Source organism: Heteronotia binoei, chromosome 3, assembly GCF_032191835.1.
Source record: "Heteronotia binoei isolate CCM8104 ecotype False Entrance Well chromosome 3, APGP_CSIRO_Hbin_v1, whole genome shotgun sequence".
Lineage (NCBI taxonomy): Eukaryota > Metazoa > Chordata > Lepidosauria > Squamata > Gekkonidae > Heteronotia > Heteronotia binoei.
The window spans coordinates 157,214,262-157,234,491 of NC_083225.1; the positions used below are offsets into that span (position 1 = coordinate 157,214,262).

The window sequence follows — 20,230 nt, forward strand, 5'->3', positions numbered from 1 at the left end:
ATCAACATGACACTGTCATCCATTCATCCACTTTCCATGGCTTTCCCTGCCACACTCTGATGTTTCCTCAAGCCTGATTTAGTATAATCTTTCTTTAAAGATTGTAGTTCATCTTAATCTACAGGCAGCGTTTAAGAGAAAGTGCAGATTTTCAAAACTCCCAGGCACTCGAGCATCATTCTGCTGCTACTGTCTCACTCCCTATATTGCTATAGCAATATTTTTTTAAAACAGCAGAAAGTCCTCCAGTGCTGTGGAGGGGGGAACAGTGTGGCAACTGCAAGGGAATGTCAAAGCAGAGTGTAGTGAATCCTCCGACACAGCTGCTCCACTGCTCTTGAATATGCCTCTGTATCTGCAACAGCAGGGACTGCACAGTTGGGAACTGCCATGGGAAGCAACCAGGCTAGTTTGTGGGAAGAACTAGCTCTAAAAGATTTTACACTTCTGACTAAACAGAAGACTTAAAACAATATAAAAATTAAATATGAGAAAATGGAGTTCTATTTCATATTATTTTATACCATCTTTTGACAGATTAATAGCAGCAATATTTATATGACTAAATAACTTAAAATGATTTATGCATCAAAATTACCTATACCCAGATTTTTCAGGTTTTACCAACAGCAATACCACTAAAATTCTGAAAATTTACCTTTAAAATAAGCTGTTTCAAAAATAAAAGCATGAATGCTCGTAATGATATGATTTCTTTCTGGGATGGCCGAGGACCTTCTGAAATAAATTAAAGACAGCAACTGAAATATAATGTAAGCAACCATTTTTACTGATCTCGGCATTTTCTAGTAAATGTATTCTCTTCAAGAGACTTTATTCTGGACAGTGCATAACATTAACATGAAAGTAATACAACAGAACACAGATGTTACTTTGAGCTTGTCTGTTCTATACTGTGTTTCTGGAATGTTCTAACAGTCTACTTGTAGACTCAAAGAGATCCAGCAATCAAATGCTGCATCTGCCTTTTCACTTGGTACTTCTTCCTAAAATTAGAAGAGCTATAAGCTAGCAACACAATCACTGTAACATTAAAACCTGAACCTCCAGGATCAAACTAGATGTGATGAATGGAAATTGTGATTAAGGGCATAAACAAAAGTCATTTTGGAATAGCTTATGCCCAAGGAACTTGTTCTGGCATGTTTGTTGATGTATCTATGAAAAGCCAGTACAGCTGCTCCAGCACAGGGGCCCAAAATGATCTGTGCCTGGGGAGTGTTAAGGAAGGAGTGGGATTTAGCCAGAATTCCTACACCTTTCAGTCAATGTTCCACCTGCACTGCTAGTAAAATGTAGCAAGAACTCTCCCAATGAGTTCTATGGTAATTAAAAACACTGCTACCCACCCCAGCACAGCCCACTCAGCACAGTTTAGACTCTTGACTAACTCTGCACCTAGTGAAAACACCTTAGAGTATATAAACACCAGCTAGGTCACTCATACCTCAGATGGTAAGATGCACAGTACAGAAAAACAGCTGTTTGGCATCATGTCACGCACGCTTTGAACACACAACAATCACCAACAATTGGTGATCAGAAAAGGTCTTTGCTCAAATAGCTAAGGCCGAAAAATGAATATGCTATCTGAAGCATCAAAACTGTAAAATATTGTGCTTACCCAATCCTTTGGGAGTAATGCCACTTGAATCTGCAGGATTAACCACCCAGTAGTAGTATTTCAGTGTGTGCATTAGCTGTAATACTGTTCCTACTCTACGTATTGTAGTGTAGATCGTAGCAGTGCCAATAAATTCAGCAGATAGATAGGTGTAAAGTGATAGTTGAACCTAAAGAACATTATAAGCAGAACATACTAATCAATCCAATTTCCAATATTAACTTTTAGTGCAAAATGCTCTATAAATATCACAAAGAGAGTGAAGGAAAGAAGAGATTGTCATTTATAGTATCTTTACATGAGAGCCATGAATGTGTTTTTCTAAACAGAAGCAAATTCAGTCTACTTTCTGAAACCATGGTTATTTTTTATGTTGTTGCTGTTCAAAAAACCAGGAAACCCTTCATCCAATACAAACTTTGTTTAGGTATAAAAAAAACCGTGAGTCTTCACTGTATCACATGTGTTTGCTCCTCATGTTTTCCAATCTTAAGATTTCTGGCTGTACTGTAACTGTCCCCTTCTCCAATGCAAAGAGTATAAAAGCAGATAAAGAAGAATATTCCCATGATTTCCCACACATTCTAACTACCTTAACAATGATGATATTCCCAATCAGGAGCTGAATTCAACACCATTAAACTCTGAAGTTTACAATTATGTCTGAATGACGCTTAGTCTTTAAATTGAACTTACAGTGTTAAAACTGGGATTCTAAACCACAGTTTGTACCCATCTCACTAACTCTGGTTAGCGCTAACTGTGCTAACGTTCTTGTGACATCTGAATTCAGAAACCCCAGTTTGTTCAGTAACACTGCACCTCTTGAAATTTGAATACAGAGAAAGCTGCACATAATCAGCTAGTTGCCCCAGTGGCATCTGACTACAAACAGTGCTTTCTCACCACAAACGTTCCTTCTCTCTTGTTTTTCTTCACATTCCTTCCCTCTCAGCTAGTGGTGACTCACCAAACAAGGCTGAATAGCTGTAGCCTCACTTCAGTGTAAGTTTAAGTTAGAGGAAAGCTCTTGTTGCATCACATAATTTTGTTGAGTTTGCCAAAATACATAACACAAACTGTCCATATGAAACACTGTTATTGTCAAAAGCAATTCACAGCACAATTTTCTGCTGTTCAGTCTCTCCATATAGGCAGCTGCTTCTTCAAATCCCACCCCCCTTCCCCGCATCAAAATTATATCCTAGGAGAGACCAAGTGACTTTAACATAACTAGGTGAATGACCTGGCCACAATCATGTGTTTTCTCCCTTCTAATATTTTATCTTTGACATTTTGGGATAAACCTGGTCTGCAGAAATGGGATGAGCTTCACCTGAACCAAAATGGAACCAGAATGTTGGAGATAAGTATAGAGAACTCCCTAGTTGGAGAAAACTCCCCTCCCTCTTCCTGGAATGATAATGAAAATTTGTCAGAACACTTACAGATGAATACAGTAAATACTGAGGATTAGTTAAAAAAAAAAACCAGTAGAAATGTGAAGGCCTGAAGGGGAAAGTGGGAAAGATCTGAGATGGAAAAAAACCCCAATATTTTTTCCCCTGAGAAAAGATCTCTTAAATATTTGAAAGATCTTTATGTTTTCTATTTCAAGACAGACATGATTATTTTTAGGTTTTTCTAGTAATTTGGTCTTACATAAGAGAAGCCATGTTGGATCAGGCCAATGGCCCATCCAGTCAATAACTCTGTGCCACACAGTGGCCAAAAAATTAATTAATTATATTATATACACACACACACACACACAGACACTGTGGCTAATAGCCGCTGATGGACCTCTGCTCCATATTTTTATCTAACCCCCTCTTGAAGCTGTCTATGCTTGTAGCCACCACCACCTCCTGTGGCAGTGAATTCCACATGTTAGTCACCCTTTGGGTGAAGAAGTACTTCCTTTTATCTGTTTTAACCTGACTGCTCAGCAATTTCATCAAATGCCCACGAGTTCTTGCATTGTGAGAAAGGTACTTCTTTCTCTACTTTCTCCATCCCATGCAATATCTTGTAAACCTCTATCATGTCACCCCGCAGTCGACGTTTCTCCAAGCTAAAGAGCCCCAAGCATTTTAACCTTTCTTCACAGGGAAAGTCTTCCAACCGTTTAATCATTCTACTTGCCCTTTTCTGCACTTTTTCCAATGCTATAATATCCTTTTTGAGGTGAGGTGACCAGAATTGTACACAATATTCCAAATGAGACCGCACCATCGATTTATACAGGGGCATTATGATACTGGCTGATTTGTTTTCAATTCCCTTCCTAATAATTCCCAGCATGGCATTGGTCTTTTTTATTGCAATCGCATACTGTCTTGACATTTTCAGTGAGTTATCTACCACGACCCCAAGATCTCTCTCTTGGTCAATCTCTGACAGTTCACACCCCATCAACCTGTATTTGTAGCTGGGATTCTTGGCCCCAATGTGCATTACTTTGCACTTGGTCACATTAAACCTCATCTGCCACGTTGACGCCCACTCACCCAGCCTCAACAGATCCCTTTGGAGTGCCTCACAATCCTCTCTGGTTCTCACCACCCTGAACAATTTAGTGTCATCTGCAAATTTGGCCACTTCACTGCTCACTCTAAACTCCAAAACATTTATGAACAAGTTAAACAGCATGGGACCCAGTACTGAGCCCTGCGGCACCCCACTGCTAACCATCCTCCAGTGCGAAGACTGCCCATTTATACTCACTCTCTGCTTCCTATTAATTAACCAGTTTTTGATCCACAAGAGGACCTGTCCTTTTACTCCATGACTCTCAAGTTTTCTAAGGAGCCTTTGATGAGGAACTTTATCAAAAGCTTTCTGGAAGTCAAGGTAAACAACATCTATTGGGTCTCCTTTATCCACATATTTGTTCACCCCCTCAAAGAAATGTAACAGGTTAGTGAGGCAAAATCTTCCCTTACAGAACCCATGCTGAGTCTTCCTCAATAACCCGTGTTCATCAATGTGCCTACTCATTCTGTCCTTGATAATGGTTTCTACCAACTTTCCTGGTATTGAAGTCAGACAGACTGGCCTGTAATTTCCCGGATCTCCTCTGGAATCCTTTTTAAAGATGGGGGTGACATTTGCTACCTTCCAGTCCTCAGGAACAGAGGCAGATATCAATGAAAGATTACATATTTTTGTCAGAAGATCCACAAGTTCAACTTTGAGTTCTTTCAGAACTCTTGGATGTATGCCATCTGGACCTGGTGACTTATTAGTTTTTAATTTGTCTGTCAGTTGTAAGACCTCCTCTCTTGTCACCTCAATTTGCCTCAGGTCTTTCAACACCCCTTCCAAAATTAGTGATTCTGGAGCAGGCAAACGCTTCTTGTCTTCCACAGTGAAGACGGAGGTAAAAAATGCATTCAGCTTCTCAGCCATTTCTCTATCCTCCTTCAGTAATCCTTTGACCCCTTGGTCATCCAAGGGCCCCACTGCCTCCCTGGCTGGTTTCCAGCTTCTAATATATTTGAAGAAATTTTTATTGTTGATCTTTATGTTTTTTGCAATATGCTCCTCATAGTCCGTTTTTGCCTGCCTGATCACAGTCTTGCATTTGATTTGCCATAGCCTGTGTTCCCTTTTATTAATCTCATTTGGACTAGCTTTCCACCCCTTAAAGGAGTCCTTCTTACCTTTTACAGCTTCCATTACTTTGTTAACCATGCAGGCCTTTTCTTATACCTGTTTGTGCCTTTCTAATTTGTGGTATATATTTTATCTGAGCTTCTAGGATTGTAGTTTTAAATAGCCTCCAAGCTTCCCCAAGGGTTTTCACTCTATTAACCATTTTCCAGATTTTAAAAAATCTGATAGATTCACTTCTAGATTCACCCCAGCACTTCTGATACCCTCATCAAAGCCAGTAGAAAGCATTTTTACATATATGACACTGGATGGTGCAGCATATATTCTAGACAAGGGGTGTCAAACTCATTTGTTATGAGGGCCAGATGTGACATAAATGGGACCTTGTCAGGCCCAGCCATGTGTGTCATAAAATGTAATGCCAGATAGCGGACATATAAACTTTATAAGGGTCACAGACAAACACAAAGATTTTTTTTCTTAAAATAAAACATGCTTAAAACATTCGCATGTGTGGAGAAACGCCATCCTAGGCTATGGTTATCTGTGAGTTGGCAGGAAGAGGCTGTCAAACTCAAAGAAGGTTTGGGGCCTAGTCTCTTCCTCTGGCCCCCTCCCCCTCCTATCTGGAAGCAGTAATTCTGAGGAGGCCTCCTAGAGAGACAGGAAGACTGTCAGGCTGGTCTCCCAGAAGGCTGCAGGAGGGAAAACCAGTTCCTGGGTGGGAACTGGGTTTTATATTATAGATTTTGGGAGGGGAAAGGAGTTTGATTTGATTCTTGGAGACTGGTGAGTTGGTTCTGGATGGTATGGTCAGGGGCAGTTGTATAGGAGGGAAAGAAGGAGCATTTATCCCTAGTTTGATTTAGTTCTTCTGTTCACAATTTTATAATGCCTGTATATAGTTGTAAGTTTTAAATAAATATTTTGTCTGTTTCCCCAACCGCCTTAGACCATGCTACTGCAAGAGGGGAGCCCAGGGAAGGCATACAGTTGGCAAGGGTGCCAATCCTCCAGGAGTCTTCCAAAGGAGGACTGTGGTCTCTGTGTTAACCAGGTGCTGGGTTGGCAGAGGACTTTGAGGCCACAAAACTGGCAAGCGGGATTGGGAGTCCTATTCCTCTCAGTCAGGAACCCCTAAATTGAACAGGTGGTGGCAGTGTGCCCTGGTGGAGAGAAGATTAACTCTCTTCAGGAGTTGGCAATTCAAAAGGGAGTTGACGGGACCGGGTCTGTAAGCAGAATCGGGCCAGTTCCGTCGCAGCATGTTTGCCATATTTAGTTTTACACTCATAAATGTCATCTCTTGCTATGAATTATTGCATCAAAAACAGCAGACAATGCACTGATTATACCAATCTTAAACATGCTGTTCTAGTGTTGTTCAGGTGTGCACATCTGTAAGTTGCAAACCTACTTTTGATTTATTGACATTCATTACGGAGATCTCATGGTCAACGCTTTAAGTCTAAGATGCAGAGGAAAACATGAAGTGGCTGGGCATTGTGAGTTTTTGTACATTGTGAGTTTTTGTACTTACCATGCCTGTTAGCCGCCCTGAGCCTGCCTTTGGCGGTGGAGGGCGGGATACAAAAATAAATTTATTATTATTATTATGCTTCCTGTGCTGATCAAGAACATGTGAAGGCACCATGGCACAGACTGAGGGCTATGTGCTCGTCTACAAAACTATAGTCTTCCCCAGAAAAATAACTACAGCTCTTATGTGACACTGCAAGAACAGAGAGATAGCCATGCACAGTGGTCAGTATCAACCTACTATCTGGTAAGTCTAACTTCAAGATCACCAATCAAAGGAAAATGTGAAAGAAAAATCAAGGTAAATTTACTGAGTAAACCTGGGCTGGACACATCCTGGCTTGTTATTGCTCTTCTAAATAGTTCACTTGCTTTCCTACAGAGAAAGACTGGAGGGCATGAATACAATGAAAGAGGGGAATCCAGTTGCACCCATAACAAATCCAACAAAACACACTCTCTCTCTCTTTGTAGCAAGGCAAAAAGCTCATACCTTTAATAAAACATCACTGCTCTTAAAAGTGTTTTCTTTGTATCTCTCCTGATGGTGGGGATGGGCAAAGGAAGTCCTGCCAGCTCTTTCCCTCCCTCCCCAAGGGACAAGGAGAGGGAGGAACTTCACCACTATAAGGAAGAGAAGCTTGGCTCAGTAGCTCTGCAGTGATTGATTGAGCCTGACAAACTTAATCGCACAGCAGAGCTATAGAGCCAAGCTCTTGCATTGGCTGATGCTCTTCCTCCCTCTTTCTCTCCTTGGGAAAAGGGAGGGGGAAGAGGGAAAGAGAGGAGAGGCTGCTTTACTGGTGGCTTAGGGCAGGGGAGAAACACAAAATGGTGACCAGGAAGCAAGCGAGGGAGAAGGAAGCAGATAGTGGCCAGTTGCTGGTGGGCCTGATTGGAGCCCTCTGAGAGCTGTATCTGGCCCACAGGCCGTATGTTTGACACCCCTGCTCTAGACATTAGAAGTTCTTATGAATTCATTACTAAGTAACAAGAAAATGTATGTTTTGCAACTACATCCTGCTAGTTAGGCAGGATTACGGAGGTGAAAAGTGCTATCAAGTCATAGCTAACTTATGGCAAGAAACATTCAGAGGTGGTTTGCTATCACCTGCCTCCGTGTCAGAACCCAGGTATTCCATGGAGATCTCCCATTCAAATACTAGCCAGGGCCAACCTTGCTTAGCTTCCAATATCTGACAAGAGCAGGCTAGCCTGCACTATTCAGGTCAGGTCAGGATTATAGTAGATAGTAAAGTTAACACATTTGCTTGTTTTAACATAAATGTGGGGAAATATTAGAGACGCACAGTACACTTACCTTTGCAGGGGTATGTATCCAAATAGCAGGATTAAACAGAATGTGATCACATAACTGCTTCAGTAGTGGTGCTCCATGTGAGAGTCCATCCAGATACTTTGCAAAAGACAAAAACTGTTCCAGAACTGCTCTTGTTATATGGACTCTGGATGACTGAACAAATTACAAACAGAATTAATACTCCTTCAAGTAACATAAGAAGAACCCTGCTGGATCAGACCAATGGTCCAAATAATCCTGTCTCACACAGTGGCCAGTCAGTTCCTCTGGATGGCCAACAACAGGCCATAGAGGCTGAGGCCTTCCCCTGATTTTGCCTCCTGACTCTGGAATTCAGAGGCTTAGAGCCTCTGAATGTGGAGGTTCCCCTCAATCCTGCTACAAGAATCTTGTTATAGAATCCATGAATCTATCTAATCCCGTTTTAAAGCTGCTTTTTCATATGGCCATCACTACTGTAACTGTTCATTTTTTGTATGTACATAGTGTATACTTAATACTGGAGATCACCTTAAACATACATATAACCAGCAGTCAGACAAATACACATTTTCCTAAATAAAAGTACTATAATGATCACTGAAGAAAAAGCTATTATTGCATTGCATTGTTTGTTCATTTCAAAACCTACTGAAAAGCAACTCCAATTGCTACTTACTTATTACTAAGTATCCTGGACTAATAAACCATTACATATGGATAATGCAATGATGTTCTGAAAGAGTAATGTGAAGAAGTACCCTTAAAATATCTCCTACAAGAGAAGTTTGCTATAGCCCTAGCTAACTGAACAGTATCTAGTATAAGCAGAATGTCAGAGATATAACAAACTGCTCTTACACAGTGTCCCGCCCAGCCCGGGCGAGGACTACACAAGGGGGACCCCCCGGCGCCTGCCAGCCACTCCCAGCCCCCGCCGCCGCCCCGAGAGCCTCCCACGCCTTCCCAAGCCCCCGCGGCGGCCCCACCCCTCACCTGGGCTGACGGAGTGCCAACAGCCGCCCGAACGGCGCCTCTCAGCCACCGCGCCCGTCTCCGGGTCTGAGGAGCCTGGCCAGAGCGAGACATCGGGGAGCAGGAGGGAGAAGCTGAGCCCAGCGCTGGGCAGAGAGGGGGAGAGCCGCCTGACCCGTGGCCGCAAGAGACGCCACACCCCAGCACGCTGCAGAAGTCCGAGACGCCCGAGGCACGCCCAGGCAGCCCAGCCCCGGCCCGCCTCTCCCGGGCGTCTGGGGCTTTGAAGGGGGGGAGGAGCCAAAGAGGGGCAGGACCCGGGGGGGGAGGACTGAGACGGGGGGATAAAGGGAGGGAAGGAGGAGGTCGGGGAGGAAGCTGGCCAGTGCTTATGGAGGCTGCCTCCCAAGAGAGAGCGACAGGAGCCGCAGCACAGCCAGAAGGGGAACGGGGGTCTGCGGTGAAGTAACCTGGCTCCCACCCCTGTTTCTGAGACCTCCGGGGAACGCCCCAGAGTGCCCGGGAGGGGCGATGGCGGCGCCGGGAGACCGGGGGAGGTACCCAGAGCGCGACACACAGACCCTCCTTCAATGCAATTTCACAAATGAAAGTCTACAAAATTCATAAATCTGAGGATGTATAATCCGAGGATGTATGGTATCCACTCCCCACACTTTCGTGGGCTTTTTTTTTTACTTTGGAATCTTGTTTTATTTTGCTTTGCTTCACTCCTTTTATACTGAGATTTTATAAACACCCATATTGGTTTCTGAAAGCTGAATATTTTATTACTAACTATCATAAAATACTGCCTGCATAGAAATATCAAGCAACTAGCATCAAACTAAGTAGCGGTTATGCATTCACAATGGGGTGGGGCATATTTACCAGCACATCACAAAATCAGTTATAATGGCACAAACTAATAATAATAATAATAATAACTTTTTATTTATATCCCGCCCTCCCCGCCAAGGCAGGCTCAGGGCGGCTATGATGGACTGTGTGACATCTTATGTGTGACATCTGTTTATTCTAGTCTGTCTCATTTCCTGAAAATCCAAGACAGCCAAGATCAAAACGTGTTGCTGTATATCTATAATATAGTGGGTTCTATACAGTAATGAGGCGAGGCGGAAGTGAACATAGCTCTTTTATTGAATACAGCATGGTATAGAGCTGCCTACAAAGACTAACTGCTAGGGCCACAAGGCCATCCTTGCTGTAGGAAATATATCAATGGAAGAAACTACCAAAAGGTTACATTTGGCTATGATAACTGTAGAGACTGAGAAGGATCATAAGAAAAGATGTGTTACCAGTTAATATGAGACACGGTAAGTTATATATAGTAAACTTAAGTCAGCTTGGAAGGGGGAAACCTGGATGTAAGAAATCACCTTGATACTCAATGTGGTAAAATTTTATATGAAGAAATGCTTTGAAAAAAAACATTGTAGTAGCATTAAAAATATTAGCACCTTTTCAGTGATATAATCAGTCTTAACAGCATTAACAATATTAGCACTTACTTTTTCAAGGAGGTAGCCGATAACTAGGAATCCTTTTCCACCCAGCATTTGTTCTTGCATGGCTACTGAACTCTTAAGAAGTTCTACCAGGAAAGCCAAAAGGGTAGCACTGCATAAGAAGTATGGCACTAATTAGATTTTAAATCATCTACATTTCATTTTTTGTATCAGAATTTATTGTAAGCAAAAACTACTTGATACTAATCATATGAAAACAAAAAGAAACTGCATGGGGCATCCTTCAGCTTATTGTCTAATATTTGCATATTACAGTCTGATCCAAATGAATTTGATCATGTTTCTAGTGCAACCACGAATATCTCTATTGCAGTTACCGTAGTAAAAGCAAGGCTCTTCATAGTTGAAGTAATATTTTTTTAAAAAAATCACAGTGTGCTATATGTTTCCTTAATGCATAATTTGATTATCTAAAAAGTACATAGTGCATTTTAGTTTTATACCAAGGGTGGCCAACGGTAGCTCTCCGGATGTTTTTTGCCTACAGCTCCTATCAGCCCCAGCCATTGGCCATGCTGGCTGGGGTTGATGGGAGCTGTAGGCAAAAAACATCCGGAGAGCTACCGTTGGCCACCCCTGATTTATACTATCTATTCTAGTCAGTATATGACATATATACCAGAATCACTGCAGTTATCCAAAACTATATGCTGTGGGTCCCACAGACAGCCAAGAAAAAAACAAATTATATACTGACAACATCCCAACTAAATGTTACAAAGGTATCAACAGAAATAGACTAGATCTGTCCAATCTGAGTCTAAGATGCTTTTGCAACAGATCTTCCTTGTCTTTCTCTTCCGCTACCAGGCCATGTAAATGAGAAAACCCATGAGAGACCTGTGTGGACAAAGAAAGTCACACCATGAAGATGGCTGCAGAAAGGAAGTGGGTGCCACTTCAGCAACGACAATGGATTGCTCATTTTAAACAAATATTAATCGACATGTAAAGGATACCTAAGGAGTAATTCTATGTTTCTTCAAGGGAAAGTCACAAGAGCAAAGTAACCCGTAGCCAATAGCCTCTCAAAGCAGACAGAACCAACAAGTCCAAAGAACCAGCGCAGAACTAGGAAATTCCAATACAAGCATGGGACAATGTAGTAACAAATGTAAAACCTGAGAATTCAACCTGATAGCAAACTAGATAATTCTCCAAGCCAAACAGAAGAGGAACACTGTTGATAGCCCAATAAATGTAAAATCAGATAATCTGAACAAATGTACAACCTGAGACTGAGAATCTACCATGAACTCAACACAAAACCAACTTTAGTAAAGAATATAATCATAGAATCATAGAGTTAGAAGGGACCAACAAGGTTAATCTAGTCCAACCTAGAAACTCACAAATACCTCCCCCACACACATATATCCCCAGTGACCTCTGCTCTATGCCCAGAAGATGGCAAAGACCTCCAGGATTCCTTGACAAACTGGCCTGGAGAAAAATTGTTGACTGACCCCAAAGTGGCAATCAGCATTTTCCTGGGCATGTAAAAATCATAATCAGCATTGTTGTCAGATGGCCACCTAGCCTCTGTTTAAAAACTTCTGTGGAAGGAGAACCCACCTCCCCCTGAGAAAGCCTGTTCCACTGAGGAATTGCTCTAATTGTCAGGAAGTTCTTCTTAATGTTTAGCTGGAAACTCTTGATTTCATTTCAACCTGCTGGTTCTTGTCCTTCTGGGGGAAACAGAAAACAATTCTGCACCATCCTCTACATGGCAGCCCTTCAAGTACTTGAAGATGATTATCATATCACCTCTCAGTCATTTCCTCTCCAGACTAAACATACCCAGCTCTTTCAACCTTATTTATTTATTTTGATTTCTATCCCACCCTCTCTGCAAGCATAGCACCTGGTCTTCAGACCCCTCACCATCTTTGTTGCCCTCCAGCTTGTCTATATCCTTCTTAAACTGTGGTGCCCAAAACTGAACACAATACTCTAGGTGAGGTCTAACCACAGCAGAGTAAAGTGATACCATCACTTCATGTGATCTGGACACTATATTTCTGTTGATACAGCCCAAAATCAAATTTGCCTTTTTAGCTACTGTATCACACTGGTGATTCTTGTTCAGTGTATGGTCCACTAAGACCCCAGAAACTTTTCACACATACTACTGCCAAGACAAGTCTGCCCCACCCTATACTGATGCATTGGATTTTTCTTACCTAAATGCAGAACTTTACACTTATCCCAATTAAAATTCATTTTATTTGTTTCAGCCCAGTTTTCCAGCTTGTCAAGATCATCCTGTCTCTGTCTTCTACTGTATTTGCAACCCCTCCCAATTTAGTGTGATCTACAAATTTAATAAGCATTCCCTCTATTCCTTCATACAAATTGTTTATAAAGATGTTGAACAAAACAGGTCCCAAGACAGATCCTTGAGGCACTCCACTTGTCACTCCTCTCCAAGAGGATGAGGAACCATTCACAAGCACTCTTTGGCTGCAATCTGTCAATCAGTTACAGATCCACCTAACAGTAACAAGACCCAAACCACATTTTACCAACTTGTCAACAAGAACCGTATGGGGGAACCTTATCAAAAGCATTGCTGAAATCAAGGTAAACTATGTCTACAGCATTCCCCTGATCCAGCAAGGTAGTAACTTTAAAAAAGAGAGATAAGGTTAGTCTGACATGACTTGTTCCTGAGAAACCCATGTCAGTTTTTAGAGATCACAGCCATCCTTTCTAAATGTTCAAGGACTGATGATTTATTCTAAATTTTTTCCAGGTATAGCTGTCAAGCTGATAGGTTGGTAGTAACCCAAATCCTCCTTTTCCCCTAAGGACATAATTTCACTCAAAGAAACTAGGTGTTGATATACTACCTCCACGCTGATCCTAGGCTGCAACTCCCTCCCCTCATCATATGTTCTGTTTTTTGCCATGCTGAGCACCATTTCCCTCACAAGAGAAGTTGAGGAAAAATAGGAATTGAGCAGTTCTGCCCTCTCTTCATCACCTATTACAATTTAACTTTTCTGTTTTCACTATGAGCCTACCATGTCCTTGCTCTTTTTCTTACTTTGTACATAAGAAAAGAAACCTTTTTGTTGTTTTTAGCATCTCTCACTAACCTAAACTCATATTGAGCCTTAGTTTTCCTAATTCCTTCTCTACGAGCAACTGGTTATTTCTACAATGTTGGAAGATAAATCAAACCAATTTCAAAGGACACAGCCAAAGCCAAACCAATCTGGCAAGCTGATACTAATCTCCCAGATAACACAGAGACACAGGGGAAAAAAATAAACAAAAAAAAACAATCTTAGGAGCCCTAAAATACTGGCTCCCAATATTACTCCCAAATATTTCAGGACTGTTTGGTATCCAGTAATGCCAAATAAATAAATAAAATCCTGGATACCATCCAGAAACCCAAACAAATCTTGAAAATACCAATAAGGTATTTTTCAGATATACATTCAGACTAGATATACCCAAATGAACATTTGCAGGTATTTAGTTAAAAGAGTAAGTTTATTTCTGCCACTAAATGAAATACAGGTGCAATCAAAAGAGGACATATTGCTGCTCCAAAAAATTAGTAGCCATGACAAATTGCTGTCTATGAGACGCACAAACACAGCAAGTTGTTGAATTTACACGTGCCCTCCCACATCTAAAGCACAACCTGAGACTAACTGCAAACCCAACTTAAACCAACTTTTGCAAAGAATACAATGTTGCAAGACAAACAAAGCCAATTTCAAAGGACATAGTCATATCCAAACCAAGCTGGCAAGCACAGGATACAAGTCTTAGTGGTTTGAGAAGCTTTATATCAAACTTTTTATTTGTCAAGATATTAAAAAGCAAGCATCAGGGCAATCAGGAACATGATTTCTTACAAAAAACCCCAGGTTTCTAAGTTGTCTGTGGTTTAGAATCCTACTAAATGAAAAAGTAGTCACATTTGGCTATCATGGCAAATTGTATAATTTCTTAGCAGATGACAAACCTAAACCTAGATCCTGACATCCTGTTCCCACAGCTAGGGTTATTAGGTCCAACTGCATCTTCCTTCTGTTTGGTGCCAGTTTGGTGTAGTGGTTAAGTGTGCAGACTCTTATCTGGGAGAACTGGGTTTGATTCCCCACTCCTCCACTTGCACCTGCTAGCATGGCTTTGGGACAGCCATAGCTCTCGCAGAGGTTGTCCTTGAAAGGGCAGCTGCTGTGAGAGCCCTCTGCAGCCCCACCCACCTCACAGGGTGTCTGTTGTGGGGGAGGAAGGTAAAGGAGATTGTGAGCCGCTCTGAGACTCTTCAGAGTGGAGGGCGGGATATAAATACAATATCTTCTTCTTCTTCTAACACGGTCTCCCAAAGGAAGCTAGGATGACACCCACTATAGCATTTTTAGGAGGCAATAAAAAACTTTTCTGGCATAGTCTAAACTTTTTGTCTTCTTTCAGAGGTATATAAATTAGGCCTGTTGGATTAGTGCTTTGTTTATTGTTCACTCTTGTTCATTTGTTTGTTTATGGTGTAATGCCTGTTTGACACATGCTGTTTGTATGCTGCTTTAAGTCTCTGTGGACAGAAGCAAAAGCAAGACATTCATATTTTAAAAAGTAACATGAGTGACTAACTCTAAGCCAAGCACAGTATAGCTCTCAAAATGAAAATATTCTTAAAAGAGGTTTTTAATTGTATAAAATTAGATTCATAATGATATAAAAGTAGAAGGCCTTCATACTTTTGTCTTTCTGCAAATGGTGTAAAAAAGAGGTGTTCAGGAGAGCATTTCTATAAGATAAAAAGGCTACAGGAACGGAAAAGAATGATAGTCTTTTCCACTGTTTATTGTATTGATCTTATTCTTCCTACTGCATTTGTTTCAACTTTTGTAAATGACTTCTTCGTATTGTTTATAGCATCCTTGATACTTTTTTGCATTATTCCTAATTTTCATAGGGTTGCCAGCCTCCAGGTGGGGCCTGGAGATCTCCCGCTTTTACAACTGATTTCCAGCTGGCAGAGATCAGCTCCCCTGGAGAAAATGGCTGCTCTGAAGGGTGGACTCTATGGCACTGTACCATGCTGAGGCCCCTCCCCAGTTCCATGGCCAAAGTCTCCGGATATTTTCCAACACAGTCCTGGCAACCCTAAATTTTCATGATCCTAGTCCTATAGAACTCTTTGTTGGATGTCTCAAGCTATTTGATTATATCTTACAATGCACAATCTGCCTTTTGTTTAAGTGAAAAAAGGGGACTATAAAATTCAAATTTTGCTCCTGAATTATATCCCTCTAGCTTATCAATAAACTCTGTGCTGTAACAACTTCAGTTAAACCCCGATTCCTGGCAAACCATTCTGATTTCCTGCTGTAAACTTTCATTTTATTCCCCCAGTCCTAGATATATTCCTCATGATCATTTAATTTCTTTTTAAAATTAGAGACTTTACAGCATTTAATTTTTGTCTCCAGTTTTTTCTAATTTCTGATCTCATTTTCCCTTCTGTTGTTGTAATGATTTTGAGTAATCATCTCTATCCCCCCAAATTATTAAAACGTTCTTTAAGTATATTTAAGAGACTTCAAAAGACAAGCTGATACGTGATTTCATTACTTGCTTTGGAAAAAAGTTTAGTTCCTGTTCTAGAACCAGACTTCCAAAAAACAATTTTATATGACTGTCCAAAAGTATTTTCTGCAAAACATCTACATCATAGATTGTTAAAAAAAAAAAGCCAATTCAGATTTCCCAATAACCAAGTAATAATCAAAATGACACCCTGGGTGTTTGTAATCAGATTCATTTCAGAATATTTGAAAGTACCTCAAAAAAGGGGAAAACAAATAAAGATCCCTGATTTTTAAATGAGATTATAAAACAAATTATTAATTCTAAAACTTTTCATAAGATGTCCACAAACCATAGTAGTAATTCTTAAAGGTATTTAAAGATAGATCAATCTGAAGTTTTAGTAAAATTCATCACCTGAATTAGCAAAACGTATGCTATTTGATGTTTCTTCTTTTCCCCTTAAAAGATTAAAGAATATAAACAAAAGGAAATCTTCAAAAATTATTAGTAGGTAGAAGACAGTGTCAGTCATAAAGAGTCAGTTAGTGCTCATGCTGAGAAAAAAATGTTGATTTTAAATCCCCTCCAGCCCACAGTCTGATTAGTGCTTAGAAATTACTGTAGTTGATGCCAATCTATAAAATGTTAAGTTTCAATGCTTCCATAACTTATAGAAAACCCAATAATAGAAGAGCAGCAGGAGAACAAAGCAAAAGTACTCAGCACAGCAATGGAATCCTCCACAGCTCTAACTTCTCCTTGCTAGTCTGGTAGAGTAGTAGAAGTCTGCTAGTACAAGTAGAGGAAGTCCTTCCTCCTGCTATCAATACTTATTAACTACTCTTTAAGAACCTTATTTACTCATGTACTCCTGTAACTATGTAACAAATTGAGGACACAGCTCAGCTCTTCCAGCATACCACGCTATAATTGTCAAACAAAATAAGGTTTTGACATTTTAAGTGTCCAAAACAAACATGAACTATTTTTGGCGCACATCACAAAGCCTCAAAAACTAAACATAACTATTGCACTTATGTATATCCTATTCTCTGGTCTCTTCTACACTTTCCTAAATCAGTCCCAAATTCAAGCATCCCTTCCAAGATTTTATAAAGCTGCATAATTTGCTACCTCATCACAAATCACAATATGAATGACAGAGAAGGGAGCAGGAAGGAAAAATAATACAGAAGTGAAAAGAAGAGCATTACTATGTTCATTGGATTGAATACAGACTATTGCCAGCAGAGCTCTGCTTGTGGAAGGAATATATGTCAACTTTCTCTTGTTTCTGCTGCCCTAGGAATGCATAAAAAGCTGGCCCTGAGGAATGGTGCAGCCTAAGGGAAGAATGAGCAGGCACCACTTCCACACCCTTGTGGAAATAGATGGCTTTCAGAGATTCCCTGATCTCATTGCGGTATCTTATGCCATTACCAAAGGTCCACCAGGCAGGAAACTATCTGTAAGCTAAGCTGCTACACACAATCCAAACTCAGTATACCAGCAGAGAATTTGCTTTGCTCATAAACTGTATAAAAATAAACTTACCAGACAGTTGTTTCCACTTGACTATCATTCAGTTGTCGATTGTCCAATTGGGCAAAGAGAGGGAAAAGAACTTGGATTCCTCCTATTGAATGAATTGCACTATGGATTGAATGTGTCACAATAGCTTTCACATCCTACAGGAAGACAAGAACATTTGGTTCAGTTTACAGATAGTGTTCATGTCAACACCAATTACTATTTGTGTTTTGAAATATATGCCTGTGCTTAACTTCTTTCCAGTGAAAGTAATGGGACTGGAAGTACTTAACTGTGGCTGAATTGTGCCTTTTGTTCACAAGACAAACTTTACATCACATTCATAAAATTGCTGCTAACTGCATAAATATATTCTATTTATTCAATTAACCTATTCATTTAAAGCAGTAAAATCACGTTGTTGGTAGGGAATTTAGAGGCCATCTAGTTCAATCTCCTGATCATTGCAAGAATTCTAAAGCTAGTGCTCATAGTCCAGCCCCTGTTTGAAAACCAGCAATGAAGCTGAGACATAAGAGATATCATGTCTATTAAAATAAACAAAAGAGCAACTAGCTATAAAAAATAAAAGCTTACAGGACAATAATTTTAAAGACTTAATTAAAACTTGGCAGCTTTAAAGGTTTTATGGGCCATTAATAAATCATGAACACAATCAATACATACAAACCTGAAGCATAAGAGCATGTGGGGAGTGTACAAAAATTGAAGGGTTTTCCTTTGGTGAAGACTCAAGGCATAGCTGAGCATCAGTAGCCTTAGCATTGTATGTGAAGGCAATACTACTTGCAAGTTTTCCATCATACAGAACTTGTTTGTGATGCTCAGCAAGATGAATATCACTCTCTGATTTAAATTTGAAAGTACTCTGTAGCAGAAAAGCAATAGTCAAAAGAGATGATTTTATTATTTATATTTAAATGCTCTTTAAATATATTTCAACACGGAACATTTTTGAAAGAATAGCAGCAGCAATATTTTTAATCTTCAAGGTATATAAATTATTGCAACGCAAAAGATTATACATATAAGTTTTTATTTACTACATGTTGGGCAATATCCGACCACTCTTTGTATCAAAGTCTAGTTTACTCACATTCATCTGTATTGTTGTAGCTCTTTCAGACACTAAAAAAATGTCATTCCTAAGGTCACAGAATCTATTTAAAGGAACAGCTACATACATTGGGAGGATGGAATGAAGAAAGGAAAAGAAGCTGGAATTGTTTCCTATGTTCTCTTCTGCAAATACAACTTCACTGGAGTAAAGGACAATTTCATCCCCTTGTCCCTTCTCAGACTAGCTTTGATCCTCATAACTGTTCTTCTGCATGGATGCATCAACCCCAAGGCCAGCCCAAGAGCTTTTGGCACCCTAAGACTACATCTAGCTTCCCCCCACTCCTCAAGGCTAGTCTGGTTATGCACAGACACTGGCAGACAAGGAGTTGCCTGCCCTGAGAGATGGTTAACTGTGGAGCCTGGTGAAGGACCTGGTGGCTGTTTGATCTTCCTCCTTCCCTCTTTTGTAGGGATGGCATGATCAAGTCAGGTGAAGAGGTCAGCTGCTGGAATCCAGGCACATGCAGTTCCAAGTGAGCAGAGCATCACCAGCCAATACCCCACAAGTGAGGTGGACATGGACCCAGTTTCAGATGAGGAACTGACAGTCACATGCTCCTCTTCACTTCCTTCTTTGGGGGAGGGAGAGGTGGAAGGTAAGTGAGGTACAAAGGCTCAAGCAATCAGCTCCACAACCTCCACCTATGATTCCATGAAACTGGGGCATGCCACTGATGGCTGTAGCTTGCCACCAGCAAGCCTCTTTTTGCACTGCTGGTGCCCATACCTTCTGGCACCTTAGACTATCACCCTGGTCCACCTAATGGACAGGCCAACTCTGTGCAAATCAAGACATGAACTTTCCAGGAGCAGGAAAGAAATACAATGGAGAGGAATGGTTATTTTCTGTGCGCACACAAATGTTAGAATACATCCTATTGCTAGCATGTTGCTGTTTTTATTTTTCTGGCTATGGCATTTGATGGACTTTTTAAAAGGATGTAATCCAACAGTCATGGCACTTGCACAGTTCCCTTCCATTCTATGATGATTTCTGGGAAATGTCATTGTATTCAATGGAAGAGAAGCAACAATGACCAAAGGTCATACATGAATATGTTGCATTCATCCAATTTTGTGTGGCATCTGCCTTTCCAATTTAATGCATCTATATAAGGAAGTTCTAAGCACTCATTGAGTTTTTACATATACAAGGGGGCTTCCATGATCACGTCAGATCTGAAAATATTCAGGATTTTTTGGTTGTCCGGATAACCACAGTTGAAGTAGATTTGAAGGGACTGCATGCCTTTTAAATGCCTTCCAAATTCACTCATGGGCTCCTGGGGCTTCTGCAGCCCATTTTAGACCAGACTTGCAGAAGAAAGCAAACCCAACCAGGATATCTTGTGCTGCACAGAGCAATGTGCC

The 20,230-nt window shown here is 40.6% G+C and overlaps 1 protein-coding gene across 8 annotated transcripts in view; it reads right to left on the reverse strand.

Moving 5' to 3' along the window:
• Window positions 1-20,230, reverse strand: part of NBEA (neurobeachin) — a 581,951-nt gene that overhangs the window by 494,409 nt on the left and 67,312 nt on the right. For all 8 annotated transcript variants that reach the window (XM_060234688.1, XM_060234693.1, XM_060234692.1 and 5 more), the window contains 6 exons: window positions 18,408-18,605; window positions 17,741-17,874; window positions 10,610-10,718; window positions 8,124-8,276; window positions 1,646-1,814; window positions 659-738 (listed from right to left, as the gene is read on the reverse strand). In XM_060234688.1, coding sequence (XP_060090671.1) covers window positions 659-738; window positions 1,646-1,814; window positions 8,124-8,276; window positions 10,610-10,718; window positions 17,741-17,874; window positions 18,408-18,605 — 843 coding nt within the window. The remainder of the gene's footprint in view (window positions 1-658; window positions 739-1,645; window positions 1,815-8,123; window positions 8,277-10,609; window positions 10,719-17,740; window positions 17,875-18,407; window positions 18,606-20,230) is intronic.